This window comes from Odocoileus virginianus, chromosome 10 (genome assembly GCF_023699985.2).
Source record: "Odocoileus virginianus isolate 20LAN1187 ecotype Illinois chromosome 10, Ovbor_1.2, whole genome shotgun sequence".
In the NCBI taxonomy this organism is placed as follows: Eukaryota; Metazoa; Chordata; class Mammalia; order Artiodactyla; family Cervidae; genus Odocoileus; species Odocoileus virginianus.
Window position 1 is genome coordinate 71,167,493 of NC_069683.1, and position 22,770 is coordinate 71,190,262.

Sequence of the window (22,770 nt, forward strand, 5' to 3'; positions counted from 1 at the left end):
AAACACTGTCAAGATGTAGTACAATGATCCTGTAATAATACAAAAGAGATCAATTCAGTTAGTGAAAGCATGAAATAACCTTTTTTTTTTAATAAACATGTTTACCAAAAGCAAGCAGGGAGCATAATTAGGATTGGATTAACCCTATATAACATATACATAAAATAGATAATTATAAAAGCTCTTTAGCACAGAACTCATTCAAATCTGAATACCTTGTGGGAATATCAAAAAGGTAGACATATTAGTCAAACTGATTAATTTGCTGTAATGAAAAGACAGACCACTTAAGTGCAATAACTCCAATATGTGTGTGCTACATTATATTCTAATAAAACATGGAGAAAAATCCATATGATTTGACAGTCCAAATAAACAACAAAATAGTCAGAAATTGCATCTCACTTAAGGGAACAGATTGAAAAGATCATTTGCAACTACAGATAGTTTTTTCCAGTCTGTTTCTGGTAATAACCTGCAATGAAAATCTAACCCCAACCATAGAGATATTAACTTGTAGTACACTACACCTGCAATATTATAGCATTATACTATATGCTGACGATTTCATTTTGACTGTCTTGTCTTCAATGAGATGGTATAAACTAGGTCCCTAGTTATACAATTATTGTGTTACGTAATGCCTAAGAAGCAAATTGTATAAACAGTATCATGACTCAGTGACAATAGATTTTGGATAAGTTACTTATCACATACTATCTCTGAACTCCTTTGAGCCAAAGTGTATTACGGTCAGGTACCTACTGTATTATATCTGTATCCAAAGCAGAAAAAACTCTAGCAATGTTTTCTAGAAAGAATGGGTGTGAGTAGCAAGTTCAAGTTGGATGAATCTGAAGACTTCAACCCATATTTGAACTCAATTCCACTCCTACCTCTCAGAGTGGTGAAAAAGAACTGAGATATTCATTCATTTCCCAAATTTATTGAAATGTTAAGAAATGTCTCGTTTTCCTGTGCCACAGGATTCCAAAACAGTTAGATGACAGAACTCCTGGCTCTATGGAAAAGGGAGAGAAAATGAACAGCCAAAAAGGAATCTGCTAAAAGAAATGCAGTTATAAAATGACTACGAGTGGTTACATACACTCTAAATAAGAGCCTGTGTTATGTCTCAATATTGCCCTACTGACGCAAAGGGAGAACTCTGAAACTGAGATTTCTAATCGCTAATTAGCTCAGCTAATACAAACCTTGAGAAATGGCCAAAACACCCACAACTTGAGAAGTCTAGTTCCTGTACTAACAGCAGAAAGGCTTATCTTATCCTTTTGTATCCCCTGTTTATTATACTAGAACTTGAGATCTCACTAGAGTATTCAGTACGCCCCAATTTACTCCTCCTCACACTACTCTACTTACAGCTTTTACTTTATATCCTGGAAAGAGTTAGAAACATCTTGTCAAATCACTTTTCAGTGTGTCGCATCTGTACCTTAACATTGGCAGCTCAAATGAAATCGAACTAAAGGAAATAAATTCTACTTGATTTTCCCACAACCACCGCCACTCCGCCCAATGGAGAATCACTTGTCAAGATGTAGAAAGAAAAAAAAAATTGTGACATGCTCAACTTTGAAGATTTTTAAAAGGTCAGAAATTCTAGGTCCATCCATGTTGCTGCAAATCATACTACAGAAAATAAGTCAGAAAAGAAAGATAAATATCATACGATAGCACTTAAATTTGGAATTGAAAGAAAGTGGTACAAATGAACTTTTTTATGAAATGGATGCAGAAAATAACCTATTTTTTTTTTTTTAATAAGCTTATGTTTACCAAAAGTAAGCAGGGGGAGGCATAAATTAGGAGATTGAGATTAACATATATATAACTATACATAAAATAGATAATTAATAAAAGCCTTCTTTTAGCACAGGGAACTCTATTCAATATTCTGTAATAACCTATGTGGGAAAATAATCTAAAAAGAGTAGACATATTATGTGCATAACTGATTAATTTTGCTGTACAGTTGAAACAGACAGAACACTGTAAGTCAACTATACTCCATATATATGTGTGTACATACATATATATTCTAATAAAACATTGGGAAAAAATCCCAGTAAGTGTATATTTGACAAGTCCAAATAAAACAACAAAATGGTCAGAAATTCATCTTCACTTTTAATGGGTTAGGATTAGAAAAGGCTCATATTTGCAAGTGAAAGAGTAGTTTTTTCCAGTCTTTTCTGGGTATAACCTTGCTAAGTGAAAATCTTACCCCAAACTCATAGAGATATTACTTTGTATACACCTCACCCTGGCATTTATTTACAGGCATTATACTATATGCTGATTGTTTCATGTTTCTTGACTGTCTTGTCTTCTCAATGAGATGGTAAACTACTAGGTACCTAGTTACACAATTATTTTGTGTTACTGAAATGCCTTAAGGAAGTGCTAGAATTGTATAAACAGTAGTCATGACTGCCAGTGACAAACTGAGATTTTGGATAAGTTACTTATCACATTACCTTCTCTGAATATCTCCCGTTGAGCCCAAAATTTGTTGAGGTCAGGTACCTACTGTAATTTACATCTGTATCCCTAAAGCAGAAAATCTAGCAAATGTTTTCTAGAAAGAATGGTGTGAGTAGCAAGTTCAATTCGTATGAAATCTGAAGACTTCAAACCCATTATTTGCTCCAAATTCCACCTCCCTACCTTCTCAGAGTGGTGAAAAAGAAACTGATGACCTTTCATTTCTATTTCAAATTTATTGAAATGTTTAAAGAAATGTCTGTTTTCTGCCAACAGGATTCCAAAACAGTTATAGAATGACAGAACTCCTGGCTTCCTATGGAAAAGGGAGAGAAAATAAAACAAGCATCAAAAAAGAATTCTGCTAAAAGAAATGCAAGTTATAAAAATGACTACACCAAGTGGTTACATACATTCATAAGAATAAAGAGCCTGTGTTATGTCTCAATATTGCCCTGCTGACGCAAAGGGGAGGAACGTCTAAAACTGAGATTTCATCATCTTCTGGCCTAATCTCAGTCTATATCAGCTAACCTTGAGAAATGGCCATCTACCTCTGCACAACTTTGAGGGAAGTGCAGTGTGCCCTGTACTAACCAGCAGAAAGGCTTTCATTATCCTTTTGTTATCCCCTGTTTATTATACTAGAACTTGAGATCTTCACTAGGAGGGTAGTTCAGTACGCCTCCCCCAATTTTACTCCATCCCTACCACACATACATCTGTACTTACAGCTTACTTACTTTAATATCCTGGAAAGAGGTAGAAACATCTTGTCAAAGTCACTCTTTCAGTGGTGGGCATCTGTACCTTACCATCTGGCAGCTCAAATGAAAATCGAACCTAAAAGGAAAATAAATTCTACAGATTTCCCACCCACCCACCCCCACTCCCCGCTCCAAGTGGAAGAATTTGCACTTATGTTGGAAAAATAGTAGCAAAATAAATGATTAAAACAAAAAGGTTTTGCCTCTATACAAATCAGCGGTATGCATGTCTAAGGATGGACTAACCATGCTTTTAAAATCTACTGAATCTAAAAGCTTTGGACACAAGCAAATTAGAGTCCACTCATTTGTCTATTCACTCATTTGTCTATTCTTTTCTAGGGTTTGTTTTCTAGATCATAATAGCTTGGAATTGGCTTCTGGGTTGGCTGACTCACCAAAGAAAACCTCAAACTCATTTGAAAAGAAGGACATTTTTTAGAAGAAAACATGTCCAGAGCTGCTTTTTAGGTTGCCAGTTAGAACAAATAGGGAAGTAGCATTTCAGAAGTATCTAGCACCTACCTTTCGGAAAATTTCCTCCAGGTCACAGGACCAGGCATATTCTTGAAAATTTTTGATGAGTTTAATAATAAAAAGAGAGCCCAATATGGGATGTCTCCAGGAAACATTATCTATGGAGAAAACACATTTCAAATTTCATGCAAGGTCTCTCACTTGGCTACAGAAATGAAGTCCTAGGATTTCTGTTCCAGCTAAAGCAGACTGTTGAGTTTATGCTATTTCTTACAGACTGTATGCCATTTTTAAGTGACTCTATTCAACATTCAGTGTGAATATTTTCAGATACTTGAAAATTTTTAAAGCCATATGAAGAATGCTGTATATGGTACAGATGTTATGCAGCATAATCTTTGAGATTCAAAGAACCATAAATATAGTAGAGAAGGAAAGTCAGGATGGAATGGAAGGGAATAACTGGGCCTTGAGGAACAAATACCTGAGTGTGGATCCCAAGAGTGCCACTGACAGACTTGAGTTAAGTTAATTATACACTCTGAAATGCAGGCCTTGACTGTAAGAGGTAGGGTAATAATTTCTGCCCCCAAAATACATTTGCATATTAGATGTAAATGCATTGCAAGGATCTGAAGAATATACAAATGTAGTACCCAGTTTATACAAGGAAATCATATTAATAATATTTATTTAAATTTATCTATCTTCTGATTTAATAAAAATCAAATAATATTGATCATAAAGCATTTAGACAAAGAAATTACTAATTAAATTTGAAAATGGCACCAAGAGAAAAGAAGTCCATACCTAGAAAAGATTTAAGAGGGAAAGATCATAAGACAAAACACTCATAGAAAAGACATATTAAAAAAGAATAGTTATACAAAATAGTAGGACTTAGAAGTTATAAAGCCATTTTTAAATTATGTAAAGGAATATATAGGAAAAGTATCAAAATATTTTAGCCAATAGAAGTGGTAATAAAATGCATACTAGTAATAGATTAAAATCCTATCTAAAACTACAGCTGTCTTAATGAAGATGGTTTCAATTAAAAGAAGTAGGTGGGACAGAGTTGCATGCCAATATCTCTTCAAGTTTTTTGTGAAATTAGTTAGAGACCAATCACTTTTCTTCATAAGAGTACTACAATGTAATTGGAAGTAATACCAGAGGATATAAAGCTAGATTTGCTCATAGAATCTCAAGACAACTGAACTGGAGTTTCCACAAATCATCTGGAAGGAGCATGAAGAAAGTGAAAGAAAACAAGACAAAAATCAACAAGATAGATTATCAAGAAGCCAGGGGGCTCATAAAGGTTATAATACCTAGAGGTAAATCTTTGTGGAATACTGGAATCAATTTTTTTTAATAGCTACATCTAGTATTAAAGTTTGTTAAATACACTCAAATTGTAAATGTATGGAGGCTTTCCCTAGTGTCATTGTTTTCATTTTTGAAAAAAATTGATTTCTACATCAAGATATGGTCAACACAATGCAAAATCATGTCTCCTGAGAGATGGTACCTCATTATAGAAGAAAATCTGTAAGTTAAACTATTTGATCACAGGCAAATCCTTAAGGCTGGAAGTAATCAAGAGAATGTTAATGTCCAAGAAATTCCAAACTATAGTGGATGACTTTTATTTAAACCTGGATATGGAAAGTAACTCAAGGTAAAAGCTTGAATTAAGCTACAACATAGAAACATCATTAATAGTGGCAATCATTTAAAGTGTGCTTTATTTTATGTTATGCTTACTTAACATTTCATATTTATTATTAAAATGTTTTAAGCCTTATGGCAATGATATTTGTATTCACATATATTAGTGAGGAATTCAAAGAAAGCCCAAAGAAGCTAAGTAACTGGAACTAATTTACAAAGCACTAAGTGACAGAGTCAGAATATAATTGGCAGTACTCATAATCCAAAATCTAGATTTAGAATCATTCAGGGTTTTTTTTTTTTTTTTTTTTCTGTTTTATAAACTCCACACTTCTGGTTGAAATGCCTTTACCATAGGGACTCAATATACTTTGTTTCCTTTTCTGCCTCTCCCCTTTATAAATACTCTTCTATAAATACATGCGTAGGCAAATTGAAATGTTAAGTGATGTCAAGATGTGGACCTATCTATCTATTCCTAACAGTACAACAATCATTTTGTACCATGGAAGTTTACTAAAACAGATGCATATTTATTTGATCTCCATGGATAAGGAGAATTGAAGGTGTAACTGAGAGGAAGACTTGAATTAGTCTTTCAAAGTCTCACGAAAATTTTAACACAGGTATCCATACTCTAATGTATCAGTGTGAGTTTCTGTATTGGTAATGCTCATAGAGTTGTCTTACACATATACTCATTACCTGGTGTCGAAGAGCAGAAAGCAATAAAATCTTTCTCTATGTGGGCTTTCTTAATTGCATCAGCCTCAAAATCTTCTGGGGCCACTAAGGAACAATTTCCAGAAGCTGTTACAGAATCGTTTACCCATACCATCCCTTGCTTCTCTGAAAAGACAAGATTTAGTTTCTTGTAACTGCCAATAGCCAAGAAAACTTTCTCCACTAAACATCTGTTCAACCATTTACTAATTTGTCAATAATTTTAATTCAGGTATAGATGCACATATACATCTCAGAAACTATCTTAAGAACTCTTGTCCCCCCTAACCCTCAAATTAATTCTAACAACGTCAAAGTCTTAAGATTAAAAGTGATATTTCAGTTGAAAATGGAACAAAACTCTACCAAGCAGTCATATAACTCACAGAAGCTATAATCCCGTTTGTAATGTCAAAGAATATCTACTTTCACCAAACAGGATTGTAGCTTTTCTTTGACATTAAAGAGTAGACTCAAAGGAATGGAAAAATACTGGACACATACAGATGATGAGATCAATACTTCAGGGTCCCGTGTTCTAATGGACATCAGCACTCACCACCACGGCAGGCCTGGATAATGATCACCTTGGGTTTGTCCTTCAAAGTTGGGCAGTTCCAGGTGTTCAAAATTTGAAAGATGTCATCAAGTTTTAATACGTCTGGGACTTCTTCAGAGTATTTCTTCCCACAAATGCCAGCCCGAATTCCATGAGACATGAGTACCAGAAAAGTACTATCAGAGGTCCGGTGCTCTGAGCGAGCAGCAAATGCCTTCAGTTCGAAAGTCATTTCCTGGAAGAGACATTAATACCACTGGTGTTGAGCTATGTGATTGATTATCATGGCAGCTTGGAATCCAATAAAGAGACACTCCTGAATGATATGAAAATCAATGGAATACAAAAGGAAAATTTAATTTTCAATTAATGGAAAGGTGAAAAAGAGTTATGGGTTGTAATTAAGGGATTTCTAGTACTGAGTAAGGGGCATTACTTATTTATTTTTGTGGCCACAGACATATAATTGAATTAATAGAACATTTTCCAGGCAAAGGTTTCACCAAACTCTTGCTGAAAGATTCTAGGATAGAAGCATGAAATACCCTACAAAAACAAATTTGAATTTTAGACTATCAAGAGATTAAGTTTCTGGTGCTACAACCAATCTTTCTAACATTCTTTAAGGGTAAAGGCCATTACCATTGTCTCTACATTATGAAAAAATTTACCAAAGCAGTGAGATTTTCTTTGACATCCACATTGTATCCCAGACCTTCTAGTAGCATCTTCATATTTCTGGTATCAACATCAGCTCCATCTCTTTTGGGAAGATTTTCAAACTCTATGTTGCAGATAATGAGGGCAAGACGTGTGCGGTTTGACCTTTCCATTATTGGGTAAATCTGTAAGAAATGCATGTTGAACAAATAGACTTGTTCTTTCTAATTAAATATCCAGTTTGAGAATTTAAGACAGCTTCTCTCCCCTTAGTTCTCTGCAGAAACCCAATCTCTTGATAGGTAAAAATAAAGGGGGAAGAATGAGTCCTACCTTAGGAGTGGAATGAAATCTGCGAATGCCCAGATGACAGCTGAGCACTTGATTTTTATAACTTTTGAGAGGTAGGACTGAGAGAAATGAGCATAATTAGAGCTATAATGACTCAGTTCTAAAACTGATTCCTTGACTTACTGCTTAAGACACATTATTTCACAACTGTTGCCTCAGTTTTCTGATCTCTAAACTGGGCTATTTTGAGGGTTCAAGGTGTTATTATATGTAATATCCTCAGAACAGTGCCTGACTCCTATTAAGTAGCTGTTTTTTATTATTTTAGCTGTTTTGTTCTTAATATTATAACTATTTTCTCAGGAGATTGGACTAAACTTGAAAATCTCTACATAAATCGGGAAAATAGGAATTCTTTATGTAAGGGAAGAAGCAGGATGGTTTTCCAGAACCTCTCAAGGAAATTAGCTCTAAGAAAGAACCACTGCAGTTTAGAATTTTCTCCAGTGTGTCTTTCACCCAGATCCTTATGTTCTAAGCATAGCACCTCTCCTGATTTTTCTTTCCATATTCTTTGGGCTGTTTCTTGGGGGCAAAGCTTGAGGTTCCCTTCTGGTCCTGAAGATGCAAGCTTGACTGGGTTATCCTGTATTGCCTGAGGAGCTGCAAGAGACAAGAAACATTATGAACAATGGCATTTCTGAGTATCTCATTTGGTGCACCTCCCTGAATCACCTGTGCATGAAGCCGTGGAGGAGGGAATTAATCCTTAAGAAGATGATCCTGGGTTACTCCTTACACCACTGAAAGCAACTCTGCTAAAGGAATATATTCCAAGTCAGAAATTTCCAGGGTGTGATATAGACATCACATCCCTTTATCACTTAGACTTAGCATTTTACAAATGCTTTTCATTAAAAAGCAAAAGGGAGTTTTTCAAGGCTATGCATGATAAAAATCCCAGAAAACAGTATGTTAGATAAAAGAATTAAGCTATAAATATATTTCAAGTAATTGAAATCTTAGATAATTGAAGTTGGCCTTAATGAATACATTTCAATGATTTAAAAATTCTTGTTATGTATCTATTTCTTTAGCTGTTTATTTGCTTAACAGTTGTAAGAGTAGGCATTAGAGACTGCAAGAAAGGTAGGAAGGAAAATCCTTTGTCCTATATCCTTTAGGACTCTCTTTACTGTGTGTACACACAGGGAGAAAAAGAAGATACTGAATACATGGACAAAAATGAATATGAAATAGAGTACTAAATCAAGGTGTACACCTAGAGAAATCCATAGCACTAAATATTGATTGCACAAATATATGAGGAAGAATTTTCACAATGGCTTAAGACTTGGGAGTTTATTTGATCACAAATTCAACATCATCCAATAATGTTGCACATTTTCTAAAAAAATAATCTAATATTTGCTTCAAAATAGAAATAAGTTTTACTGATGTGGGGGGGATATTTTAGAAACTAAACTGTTCAAACAAGAAAATTATATTCAATTTTGATGAGGAATTTGTAGAATTTAGTAGAATTCAGTTAGGTAAACCAATGTAGAACAAAGTGTGTTGACTGTGGAGAAAGTAAGAGAGAATGGATATAGTTGGGAAAAAAAACTATAGAAATCATTATCATGTGGAAAAAATATTGCATTTCTTAAAAAAGGAGTCTGAAGAACAATAGAAAAATTAGATAAATATTTGGACTATATTAGAGTTAATTTTTCTTATGGCCCTTGGTTATATAATGAGTGTCCTTGTCATCTGGGACCTAGGTATTAGTTGTGATACCTTCAGTGCTATGTTGAATGAAAAGTTCTGTGTTTAAATTTTGTGGCTGAGACTGGCTAAATCTTCAACAAGACAATTCATTCTTTTTCCTGAACACATAGCTAATCTATATTGCTAACAATCTAGTCATTAGGTATGGCCATATAACTAAGTTCTAGACAATGGGATGAAAGCTGATATACTGTGTTATTCATCCAGGCCAAGCCTAACAAAATCTTACAAATGATCCTACATATTCCTTCCAATGCCATTAATTTGATTGCCATTACAATCATTTTGGCATTGTATGGTACAAATACCAGAGCCATAGCATGAAAGAGACCTAGATATCTGAGTTACCACCTGAAAGAAAGCTGAATCTAAAGAAAAAAATGCCCATTTTAGAAATTCCTTGAATTGGAACAAACATTTCTATCTTATCTAGCTATTGTAAACATTTGTCTCTGTTACAATATCCCATATCATGTCAACTGACACAGATATGTGTAGTTTCATTTCCATCCCCAAATTTTTGGCTGGCTTTATTTTGATGGTGGAGTTTCTTAAATGCCTATCCATTCACTATTCATATATTCAAGTAGTTTTAAGAAAAGAAGAAATCTTGCTTGTTTTATTCATTACTTTCTGAATAGTCCATACACAATTGGCTATGCAAATATTTTCTAATGGCATAGTAAACAGTAATGATTCTGCCCAAATTATTCAGTGAAATAGTCTTAACAAATATTTGTTACATATATATTACAGGTTTACTGGTGAAATTCTATTAAAGGTGAACTATAAGAAAAAAACATATGTCCAATTTCCTCATAAAGCTTTTAGTGCTACGAGGGAAAATACTGCATTTATTTTTTAAATTACAAGAAAAATATAGTGAAAGTTATGACTGGAGAATTATGGAACACTCTTGGAATAGGGACTCTGACATCTAATAGTAGAAGTAGAAATGCAGAAGCCAATCTGAATTTGTGAGAGGAAAAGAAAATCTGGGTGCCATTTAAATGTTGGAAGTGAGGGAGAAATGGTCTAAGACAATTTCAGGTTTCTGGCTTGAATTACTGGGTGATAGTGGTATCATTCATCAAGACAGAGGAAAGTTGAGGAGAGCCAAAAGGGGGAAGCATGGCAAGCTATCTCAGTTCACAGGATTGAAAGTGTCTGTAGGAGATGAATGCACAAGTTCAGTAGATTATTGAATAGCAAAGTGTGGCACTCAGGATTTGCGATAAAGATTCAGAACTGTTAGTATAAACATGATAGTGAAGCTGTAGGAACAGCTCCTGCTAAAGCAGAATGGATTAAGAGAAAAAATGTATAGAATAAATCTATAAATAAACCCATGGTCCTCTCACCCTGAGTTCATCCCATTAATCTGTAGTTAATGCCAAGGAAGGTGGCAATGCCTTGAGAATACCATTACCTGGAAAAGGAGGGAACAATACTTTGGATTCTTGTCTAAGATAATTTCCAGACTGTGAACCTGAGGAAAGACAAAGGACATTAAAATAGTCACAAGCTCTAAAGATTCTTACCCCAGTGTGTTGGACACTCCTTACTAAAGATACCTTTCACAGGATTTAATCCTATACAAGATGTGACTCACCTGAAGCCATACTCATCACTGGAAAACGAAAGCTTCTACACATGAATGACTGAACTTGTTAACTTAAGTAGTGGTAGAACAAAAGTGTCTGGAAGTGACTTCTTTGATTTATACTTTCTATTATGAAAATAAAATTGAAACAACATCAGCTATAGAATCACATGTATTTTAAGGTGGCTTCTGAGCTGATCAGTACTGCCTAACAAATGTATATTCAAATCGAAGTTTTCTAATTCAGAGTTGACCTGGACTTTGGAGAAAACTAGTGCTAAAAGGCCTCTGTGTTTGAACACTTAGCCATGCCAAGATTTATCACAACAAAATGAGAATGAAATTGAGGCCTATCCCCAATAAGTGTTAAGTAAATTTCTTAAGTCATATAATAATAAGGTGGCAGAGCCAGGATTTGAATACAAAAATGTTTTGACTATCAATACTGACCTCTTAATCACTAACCTACTCTCTAGCCCACAAAGGGTTTTATACAATTATGCATATGACCAGAGCCCTGACCACAACCTGTAATCTGCACTTGTCTTACTCAATCAAATCTATTAATATATTCTCTGATGTCACTAGACATTATGATTGTCAAGTTCAAGTACAAGAATTGAAATTAACTTTAAGGTTTTATAAGTATCTCAATGTAGCAACACCCACCTGAGAAACATATTCTAGAAACTTAAGAATCAGCATGAACCAATACTACTCCAAGTCATAGTACCTATTGAAGACAAGATTCTGTAGCCAAAATATGGGCCATGTGAATGGAGGAAAGCCTTAGGTCATCCCACAATACTTCAAGTCCAAGACATAGGCTACAATTTGTCCCATCTTTCCCATCTAAACTGCAGGACTAAATTAACCATCAATAAATTCAAGAACATTTTCTGCATGAGGCCTTGTTATTGCAGTAGTTTATATGTCAAGAAATGTTTTTAGGTGTGTCCTCTTAGAGCAAATTTAAATATTATATCCAATTATCATACACTTGGGTCCTGAAGCAACTGGCAAATAGCTGAGGAGGCAGCAAAGCCATTACAACCTTGGCTGAGGAGGTATTATCCAACAACTGGAGAAATAGACTACAGGAATTAGAGTTATCACATGAGTTGCACAAGTGCTTCTAGGGTTTAAGGACTGTGAGTTAAAAGAAATATGATAAGGAAGAAGAGATTTTGACTATTATATAGATATTCTAAACCTTTATTTTTATTGATTGTCTTTAATTTTTGGAGGTGGGACCTAATCTAAAAAATGTATCCAAAAAAAATCAACAAAGAAAATATTTGCTGTCACTGAGAGGGACACAGGCTCCTCCCAGTTCCTGAGGGACAAATGATTTCGTGTTTTCAAATAACATCTACTCTCTTTGACTGCTTTTAGAAGCACAAAAGTGAAAGTTGCTCAGTCATGCCCAACTCCTTGCAACTCCATGGACTATACAGTGGGTAGATTTTCCCTTCTCCAGGGAATTTTAGAAGCACAAAAGAAGCCAGTAACTGGAAGCCTATCAGAGCTCCAGTCTTTTTTGTGTGGAGAAACTAGGGAAAGATAGAAGAGGCAGCTCAGATGGCTGAGCCTGGACTGAGTCTTCAGGAGACAGAAAGAGAGGCGATGGGCCTCCCAGAATGGTGCGCAGTAGAGTGCACAATCCTACTGGAAAGAAAATGCAAGGGGGCAACTAAAAGCAAGAGTCCACTTAAAATCTCTACTTTTCTGTAAGCAATTAATTTATTCTCTGAGTGTCCCATTCTCCCTGAAATATATTTTATTCCTCCTGGAGAGCAAACTTTTGGAGAGACATTATACAAAGTATTTGATTACAGACTTTAAACCTGTGTCAAATCACTACACAGAGGTTTCTAGGGACCTTTAGACTATAACTAATTTACTAGATAAGTCAATAAAGTACCTTGCAAGGATGACTGGAGAATACACTGTGAAACTTTTCAAGATTGTCCTCATGAGCTTCAACAAATGAGCTACAACATACTCAGGATAGGAAATAAGCTTTAAACAAAAGAGAGATCCTAAGGCCAAAAAACAGGAACAAAGAAGAAAAGAGACAGGGGGCAAGCAATATGATCACTGAAATACCTGAAACCAGAGGTAAGAAGTGTTCTGCAAGCTAACATGACCAATGAAGAAGTCAGATATTAGGCCTGACAGGCCCTTACCTGAGGTGAGCCCCAGTATTCCTGCTAGGTGGGAGTCTTCTTTACAAATGTGGCTGATGCAGATTTGGCATGCCTGACGTCCTTTACAAATAACAATGTCTATCAAAAACCGGGCTTTATCCTCAGCTGTAGCATTTTCATCTCTTACTTTTTCCATCTCCTCCTGGTTCAGCACTCTTTTTTCTAATAGCTCATCCAGCAAGTCATTTATTGTACCCTTGCTCACTGAATGAACAAACAGATTCCTCTTCTCTTTCAGAACCTTGTCTGTTGGAAACAAAAGAAGCTGCAAGTCATAAAAACAGCCTCACTTTCCTTTCCTCTCAGCAACTCAGAATAGGCTCTTTCAGATTTAATCAGTAAAATGTGCCTTCCCACACAGTGTGGTAATCCGGAAGACTTACACCTCATTCTTCCCCCAGTATTATCCATGTGCTGATGGTGTGGCCTGAAGACTGAGATTTACTATCCCCAAGATCGTACCTGAAAATCCTATGTTAACATGCCTCATGTTGATTCAACTGTGCATAATAAAATAATGAAACAGTGATTTTCCATTTCCTTTGGGGAGAGCTGCTGGAACTTATTCTGTGCCAATTCTGCACCCTCTGTCAGAATTCAGTTAAGATTGCAAAATGATAGCCAGAGAGCAGCCAGTGAAGTTTGATTCCTTTCTGTCCCTTGCTGTTCTGCACCCCTTTCTTTTTTTTTTGCCCCACCGGTACCTCTCCTGTCACAAGCACTCCCTCTTTGCACATTCACAGAACTTAATTATGGCTTCTGTAAAAGCCAGCCCCTTCCAAAACTATTCTTTCAAGAAGCTGTTTTCAGTAAAAAATACTCACCGGCCATGGCTTCCCCTTCTTAGCCTTGGTGTGTGTTATGAAACTGAAAGCTTATTCCACCTTCCTTTTCAACAGGGTGTGCACGCATTGTGAAATACTCATGGCGCATGTGTATATATATGCATTTATTTCTGTCCTAAAGAGATTATCAGATAACTACAACTTAGATCACATCAGGGAGTGTATCCCTGGGAAATTTCCTTCACCACAATTTGAATCGGGTCAGGGTAGGCGGGAAATGAGGCTTACAGAATAAGAATATAATGAAGAAGTATGTATACAATCAAACTTACACAATAATTAAGTGTAATCTGCAAAACTAACTCATCCTTTAATATCTTCATTCATTCAGGCTGCTGTAACAAAAAGTCAGACTGGATATCATATAAACAAAAGAAATGCATTTCTCCCACTTCCAGAGGCTAGAAGTAAAAGATCACTGCGCCAGTATGGTTGGATCGTGGAGGATCCTTATTTCAGTTGCAGACTGACAACTTCTCACCATGTCCTCACATGGCAGAAAAGACAAAGTGTCTCTCTCTGATCTCTGACATAAGGGCATTGGTCTTGCCATGAAGGTTCTGCCCTCATGATCAATTCAACATCTAAAGATCCTGCCTCCTAATGCCATCAGTTTGGGCATTAGGTTTTGAACATGGGCATTTTGCATGGACATTCATTATATAGTCCTTGGAGAAGCTGAACTACTGTGACCCATTCCCCCCACTCCATGGCTCTGGATTATGTCCTGGGAGCTATGTGTCCCTGTGAGCTTTCAGGAAGTAAGCTTCCTAAAGGTTCTAATGAAAGAATTCCCTACATGTTCTGCTTTCAGGAAGGAAATATTTTTCTCCGGAATCAAATGTGACATTCTTCCTTTTTAAAAGCCTCTGTCTTGAGGAACACTGTAGAGATAAAAGCACAGGCTCTGCACTCAGAATCTCAGACTTAGCATTTTAACTCTCTGTTCTTGGGCAAGGTATTGAACTTCTTCATGCTTTATTTCCTTTATTTTTAAAATACTTTAATTAATAGTAAATACCTACACAGATTTGAGCATTAAGTGAATGAAAGTGTGGAAACTTCATAGGACATCTCCTGACACATGATAAGCAGAAAATAAGTGGTGTTATTATTTTTTTCATTTATTTTTATTAGTTGGAGGCTAATTACTTTACAATATTGTAGTGGGTCTTGTCATACATTAAAATGAATCAGCCATGGAGTTACATGTATTCCCCATCCCAATCCCCCCTCCCACTTCCCTCTCCACCCGATTCCTCTTTGTAAGTGTTTCACACTAGAAAAATAGCCAATTTTAATTATCTGCAGGTTTTCCTTTTAATTTTGTCTTTTGTACATCTCACTTATTCATTCATTTAGAAAATATTTATGGATGGCCTTCATATCAGAACTGTTCTAGCCACCAGAGTTGAGACAAATCAGACAATGATCCCTTACCCCTATATCCTCACATTGAATATGAAAAGACAAACATGAAACTCAACATGTGTAAGTAGGATGTTCAGAATGTTAGGTATGGTAAGTACTAAAGAGGAGAAATTAATTAGGGAAGTAGGTTATAAATTTTGGAAGAATCATTAATACTGAAAACAAGGGAGTCTGGAAAGTCACAAGAAGTCATTGCTTTCATAAACACATGTACAAATAATTATCCCAGAAATAAACTCAATGTGGCCAATATATTTGACATATATTTGATGAAAAAAGGGCTAGTAACAATGTGCAGATATTAGGCCTTCATGCTTATCCCTTTACTTACTGAAAATATTTACAGGGAATGTAAATAGGTACAACCACTATGGAAAACAGAATGGGGATTCCTTAAAAAACTTAAACTAGAACTACCATATGATTTGGCATACAGTCCTGAGCATATATCCAGAGAAAACCATAATTTAAAAAGTTACGTGCACTCCAATGTTCATTGCAGCACTATTCACAATAGATAAGATATGTAAACAACCTTAAAAAAATAAAAAAGGATGAATAAGGATGTGATACATATGAAGACATGCAAACAACCTAAACAAGAAATGGATAAAAATGTGGTACAAATGTCATGGAATATTACTCAAGCATAAAAGGACTGACATAATGACATTTGCAGCAACATGGATGGACCTAGAGATTATCATACTAAGTAAAGTAAATCAGACAGAGAAAGACAGATATGATATGATGTACTTATATGTGGAATCCTTAATGGGCCTTAGGAAGCATCACTGCAAACCACGCTAGTAGAGCAGATGGAATTCCAGTTGAGCTATTTCAAATCCTAAAAGATAATGCTTTAAAGTGCTGCCCTCAATATGCCAGCAAATTTGAAAAACTCAACAGATGCTGCAGGACTGGAAAAGGTCAGTTTTCATTCCAATTCCAGAGAAAGGCAATGACAAAGAACATTCAAACTACTGCACAATTGCACTCATCTCACAGGTTAGCAAAGTAATGGTCAAAATTCTCCAAGCCAGCCTTCAACAGTTCGTGAACCATGAGCTTCCAGATGTTCAAGCTGGATTTAAAAAAGGCAGAGAAACCAGAGATCATATTGCCAACATTTGTTGGATCATAGGTAAAGCAATAGAGTTCTAGAAAAACACCTACTTCTGCTTTATTGCCTATGCCGATAACTTTGACCGTATGGATCACAGCGAACTGTGGAAAATTCTTAAAGAGACGGGAATACGAGACCAGTTGACCTGCCTCCTGAGAAATTTGTATACAGGTCAGGAAACAACAGTTAACTGGATATGGAACAAAAGACTGTTTCCAAATCAGGAAAGGAGCACATCAAGGCTGTATACTCTCATTCTGCTTATTTAACTTATATGCAGAGCACATCATGAGAAACTCTGGGCTGGATGAAGCACAAGCTGGAATCAAGATTGCCAGGAGAAATAGCAATAACCTCAGATATGCAGATGATACCACCCCTATGGCAGAAAGTGAAGAATAACTAAAGAGCCTCTGATGATAGTGAAAGAGGAGAGTGAAAAGCTGGCTTAAAGCTCAATATTCACAAAACTAAGATCATGGCATCCAGTCTCATCATTTCATGGCAAATAGATAGGAACAATGGAAACAGTGAGAGACCTTATTTTTTTGGGCTCCCAAATCACTGCAGACGGTGACTGCAGCCATGAAACTAGAAGACACTTACTCCTTAGAAGAAAATCTATGACCAACCTAGACAGCATACTAAAAAGTAGAGGCATTAGTTTGCCAACAAAGGCTATCTTGTCAAAGCTATGATTTTTCCAATTGTCATGTGTGGATGTGAGAGTTGGACTATAAAGAAAGCTGAGCACCGAAGAATTGATGCTTTTGAACTGTGGGGTTGGAGAAGACTCTTGTGAGTTCCTTGGACTGCAAGGAGGTTCAATCCGCCCATTCTAAAGGAAATCAGTCTTGAATATTTATTGGAAGGACTGATACTGAAGCTGAAACTCCAATATTTGGCCACCTGATGTAAAGAACTGATTCCTTGGAAAAGATCCTGATGATGGGAAAGACTGAAGGCAGGAGGAGAAGGGAATGACAGAGGATGAAATGGTTAGATGTCATCACCGACTCGATGGACATGAGTTTGAATAAGCCCCCTGAGTTGGTGATGGACAGGGAAACCTGATGTGCTGCAGTCCATGGTGTTACAAAGAGTCAGACATGACTGAGCAACTGAAGTCAACTGAACTGAAATGTGGAATCTAAAACTGATATAAATAAATGTTTCCAAACATAAACAGGCTTGGAAAGCAAATTTATTATCAAAGGGGAAATATGAGGTGCAAGCATAAATTAGGAGTCTGCTATTATATGTACGTGTGTGTGTGTGTGTGTGTGTGTGTGCATGTGTGTGCAAGCTGCTCAGTCATGTCTGACTCTTTGCTACTGCATGGACTGTAGCTTCCCAAGCTCTTCTGTCCATGGAATTCTCCTTGGATTGGAAGTATTCTTGCAGTCCAAGAATACTCGAGTGGGTTGCCATCTCCTTTTCCAGGGATTCTTCCCAGCCCAGGGATCAAACCCAGGTCTTAGGCATTGCCAGCAGATTTGGCAGATTCTTTACCTTTTGAGCCACCAGGGAATCCCAGATATATGTATATGTATAACTAAATCACCTGAAACTAGTGCAACGTTTCAATCAACTATACTCCAATATAAAATAAAATTAGATTAAAAAATTAAAATACTTTTGAAATTATTATCTTATTATCTTAATAGAATAAAGACCCAGAGTTACCAAAATGTTCAGTGTGTTTGTGTGTGCATGTGCACATGCATTTAATATTTAAAATGAATATTAATAGCTTTATCACTATTGTTTTAAAGCTCTGTACAATTTAAAACAAACTTGCTTTTTAATATGTGGGCACAAGTTTTGCTCCTTGTAGTCTAGGCTGTATCAAATTTATTTTATTTATTATTTTATTTTAGTCCAAGATTTCCTCAGGGTAATTTTAATCTTTTCTACTTTGCTTACTTATTCAATCTGGTTGCAGCACACTCTTGTGCTCCTTGTCCCAGGGAGATGTGTCGCAGAGCAGCAAGCAGAAATTGCAAGCACATTTATTCTAGTCCACATTTGTATTTATTTGTTTAGTCATTGTTCAGTTACCTTAAGGATTTAACATAAGGGTTTCTCCACCAGCCAGGGACACACATCACTGAGCTGAAGAATGTTGATGTGGCATCCAAGCCACAGAAGGATGGCTGGGGAATATGCTTGAGAATGTAGAACTCTAGGGACATAATCAATTTGATGATTCCATTGATCCCCAAAGCTAAGTAGAGACCCACATAACGTGGATCCACTGTTGCCTCAAAAAGGAAGATTTGAAAAATTGGAAATACCTCAAATACCCATTTTAGGAACATGTCTGAGTAAACAAATTGCATTTTATGCAAATACTGGTATACTACTCAACAATAAAAAAATAATAAATTACTGATACATACAGAACCATGAATGAAATTTTTATAACCAAAATAACCCATATATAATATAATACATACCTATTATTTCAATCATATAAAGTTCTAGAATAGAGAAAACTAATTTTCTGTAATATAAATCAAATCACTGATTGCCTGAGGGGGGAGGGTGGAAGAAATTGAGTGCAAAAGGCATAAGTTGACTTTATAGAGTGATGGATGGAAATGATTTGCATCTTGATTGGGATGGTGTTATATACTATAATATACATTTGTCATTAATAATCACATTATATCCTTAAAAGAGATATGCTTTATTTTTATATAAATTATGCCACAAAAATTGAATTTTAAAAACTAAAATCAATTATTGTAAAAAAGACTAGAAAATTTTTTCTTTTCTTGTTTTTCTGGACATACTCTATCAAGCTCCACAAAAGTAGAAAAAAAAAAAACTGGTAAAAGAAAGATGTTCCTATACTGATGGAAATGGAATTATTAACAGTTGGATTAGGATTTGTAGACAGAAAGGAAATAATTCATGGGGATAATTTCTAGAGATGATCAATTTAGAAACTAGGATATGTACCTAGATAATAGTAATGCATAGCATTTTAAATATATAAAATCATCTTAAATTCATATAGCAGTCCAGTTGTAAGTAACATTTTAAAGGAAGCATATTCATTTCAAAATTCTCCTGTGATAGCATATTTGTGCAACAGTATCATTTTAATAAAACTAACTAACACAGGAAGCTTCTACACAGAAGACAGAAGATCCCTGTGCTTATGTTCTGGTTGTGCCATTTTTATCCCTTAAAAATCCATTTACCCTCTCAGTTTATCTTTCTCTTATTCTTTATATTTTTAGGACCTTATGATTAATACACCTTAGACTACTAAACAACATAACATGTTATTTTATTTATTCTTTGCCTAAAACTTTCCCTTCTATACAGCTTATTGAGAGTCAATAGCCTTGGGAATCAACGTCCATTTATTAGCTCTCAATCTTGGATATTTATGTAATGCTTTTTATCTTCTGTTTTCTCATATATATGGAGAAGTTCATAATTATCAGTATTTTGTATGATGGCATAGTATGTGTAAAAGCTATGCCACAATGCCTTCCACCTATAGTACTCATGAGCTATATATCAAAAGCAAAGTAATGTCAAAATACACTAAATACACAAAATACACATGCCTTATTTTATAGCCTGTTATAGCAACTGTACACATTAGGTTGAATAAGCATTGATTCTATTCTATAAACAAGAAAATCATGTAAACAGTTGATTCAGAGACTTGGCAATAAATTGCAGAACTTGAGTGAGGAGGCCGTTTTCCTTCCCATTCAACACTTGCTCTATGTGAGGTATTTTGCTCTAATTTGTACTCCTTGGGAAATATGGACAAGAAAAGCAGAGGATAGAACTATGAACTTATTCCTATGGGGCTGAAGATAATTTGGGGAGATTAAATATAAGCACTGATAAGTGATAATAAATGAGGGCATAAGTTAAAATGCTTGGCTATACCAAAAAAAAGAGATAATTAAATATGGCCTAGAACATTCAGGGCAGAGTTCACAGGCTGGTAGGAAGAAGAGTTTTCAGATTGGTAATGGAGGAGAGAGAATAAATAGTGTATTTATTAAAATATGTCTGTGTTTCAGGTACTAAGATAGGTCCTTTCAAATGCTTAACAATACTGAAAAATTATTTCCAATTTTAAAGATCAGAAACTGAGGTTCTGAGTAGATACATCTCTTTGTCAATAGCAGAGTCCATGAGTAAAAAGTTAATTTGATTTCTTAACTCTGAAGTCCATGATTTTCTTAGAAAAACTATAAAGAGTAGAAATGTGAGAACAGGGCAATCCAGTGAAGAGTGGAATGTTAGTCATTCAGTCATATCTGACTCTGCAACCCCATGAACTGTTGCCCACCAGTTCCCTCTGTCCATGGAATTTTCCACGCAAGAATACTGAAGCTATTAGCCATTCTCTTCTCCAAGACATCTTCCCCATTCAGGGATCAAACCCAGGTCTCCTGCTTTGCATGTATATTTTTTACCATCTGCACCACCAGGAAAGCCCAACCCAATGAGGAGAATAACAAATAAAATTTCAAGTCCAAAATCAAGGAAGGAGGGAATTTTTTTTTTTAATTTTGTATGAATCAAAGGGTTCTTTTTTTTTTTTTTGGAAAAGCAGGAAGTGGGTTTTGAGAAATAGGCTGAATCTAGATATGATGATTTATAGCAATCAGCCTCAGTGGAATTTAAACTGATGTGATAGGCAATAGGGAGCCAGTGTAATTTGTTGAGTAAAAGAGTCACATAAGAACACCTCTAAAGTAGCTATTCTATGTTGAGTATTTAAGGAGAAATAAATTTGGAGTGGGTATTTAATCTACATTGGTTCTACTAGTGAAAATTCTTGAAAATACTGATATTCAAGTTTACTTCATATTGTTGAATCAAAATCTCTGAGTGTGGCTCAGGGTTATGAATATACAAAAATAATCCTGGATGATTTTGATATGTGTCCTCTATTGAATAGCACTATTCAATGTCCTAATCTAGTATCAGAAATAAATAGAAACTCTCTGAGACCCCCACACTTCATAGCACTGAGAATTTAGTGGTACCTCTTTTTTGAGACATTGCTGACCACATATGAATCAGAAGATGGGCCTTGAGTAGCCAGGGCATTCATGCCATGAGATGGGATGGGAAATTCTGGGAGTTAGGTGTGGCTGTGAAAATAAGCTATAAATGTGAAGTGGAGTGGAGGACCAAAGTGCTTGCCTGGACTGGCAGCAAAGAGGAGTGTGGTCTTCTTGTGTCAGATTTCTATTTCAATAGTATATGAAAATACTTACTTATAGAACCTTACAAGGTGAGAAAGTTGACCCTGGAATCACCCTAAGGCCAAATCCTTGAGGAGGAATGTATGAGGCCTTAAAAATGATTTTATCACATGACAGCAAAAGTAGAAGGAATTCTTTTCCAAGTTTGGCCATCAAATTTTCTATTCAAAATAGGAAGGATACTGACAGGTGAAGTTTATAAACTCAATAAAATGCAAGTCACTGTAAGACTATATCAGCAGACACAAGAAACTGCAAATGTATGTCCATAAGGATATGAAGATGCTGGACTAATATATAGAGAGTATAGAATGGAGTGTATGAGACAATCAAATAAAGTGGGGAAAGTGATTATTTTATAATAAGGAATAATCAGAACAACAGGTGATGCCTTCCAACCTTCTCAAGCTCTGTTGCTCTCTTCTCCTTCTGCCTTCAACCTTTCCCAGAATGAGGGTCTTTTCCAATGAGTTGGCTATTCGCATCAGGTGGCCAAAGTATTGGAGCTTCAGCTTCAGCATCAGTCTTTCCAATGAGTCTTCAGGGTTGATTTCCATTTAGATTGACTGGTTTGATTTCCTTGCAGTCCAAGGGACTAAAGGGTCTTCTCCAGCACCACAGTTTGAAAGTGTCAAAGTTCATGGACATGAACTTGGGCAAACTCTGGGAGATGGTGGGAGACAGGGAGGCCTGGCGTGCTGTAGCCCATGGGGTCATGAAGTGTTGGACACAACTTGGTGACTGAACAACAATAAATCAGAACAATTTCATTAAAATGAAACATAAGAGACATGTATCAGTTATAATTAATAATGTATAATTTAAAGGAAGACATACAAAATTCATG

At 35.7% G+C, this 22,770-nt stretch overlaps 1 protein-coding gene across 2 annotated transcripts; it reads right to left on the bottom strand.

The window, feature by feature from the left end:
• Positions 1-2,724: 2,724 nt before the first annotated feature.
• LOC110141490 (caspase-1-like) lies at positions 2,725-14,160 on the bottom strand. 2 transcript variants are annotated; one of them, XM_070473687.1, is made up of 10 exons: positions 14,091-14,160; positions 13,246-13,512; positions 10,883-10,942; positions 8,210-8,325; positions 7,383-7,556; positions 6,712-6,946; positions 6,135-6,218; positions 3,801-3,910; positions 3,252-3,351; positions 2,725-2,824 (listed from the first exon to the last, which is right to left on the bottom strand). In XM_070473687.1, exons 1-9 carry the CDS (start codon positions 14,095-14,097, stop codon positions 3,253-3,255), a joined length of 1,152 nt encoding a protein of 383 aa, XP_070329788.1. In that variant the 5' UTR covers positions 14,098-14,160; the 3' UTR covers positions 2,725-2,824; position 3,252. The 2 variants fall into 2 exon arrangements, with proteins under 2 accessions (XP_070329788.1, XP_020756044.2); XM_020900385.2 differs by having other exon boundaries at positions 6,135-6,278.
• Between the last annotated feature and the right edge of the window lie 8,610 nt (positions 14,161-22,770).

What these genes read in the sequence shown, in the direction of transcription:
- LOC110141490 (XM_020900385.2), bottom strand. An exon ending in TATCCAGGCCTGCCGTGGTG is followed by an intron (nt 6,279 to 6,711) that starts GTGAGTGCTGAT and finishes TTGTCTTTTCAG; the next exon opens with AGAAGCAAGGGATGGTATGG. An exon ending in TGGAGGAAATTTTCCGAAAG is followed by an intron (nt 3,352 to 3,800) that starts GTAGGTGCTAGA and finishes TTTTCCTTTTAG; the next exon opens with GTTCGATTTTCATTTGAGCT.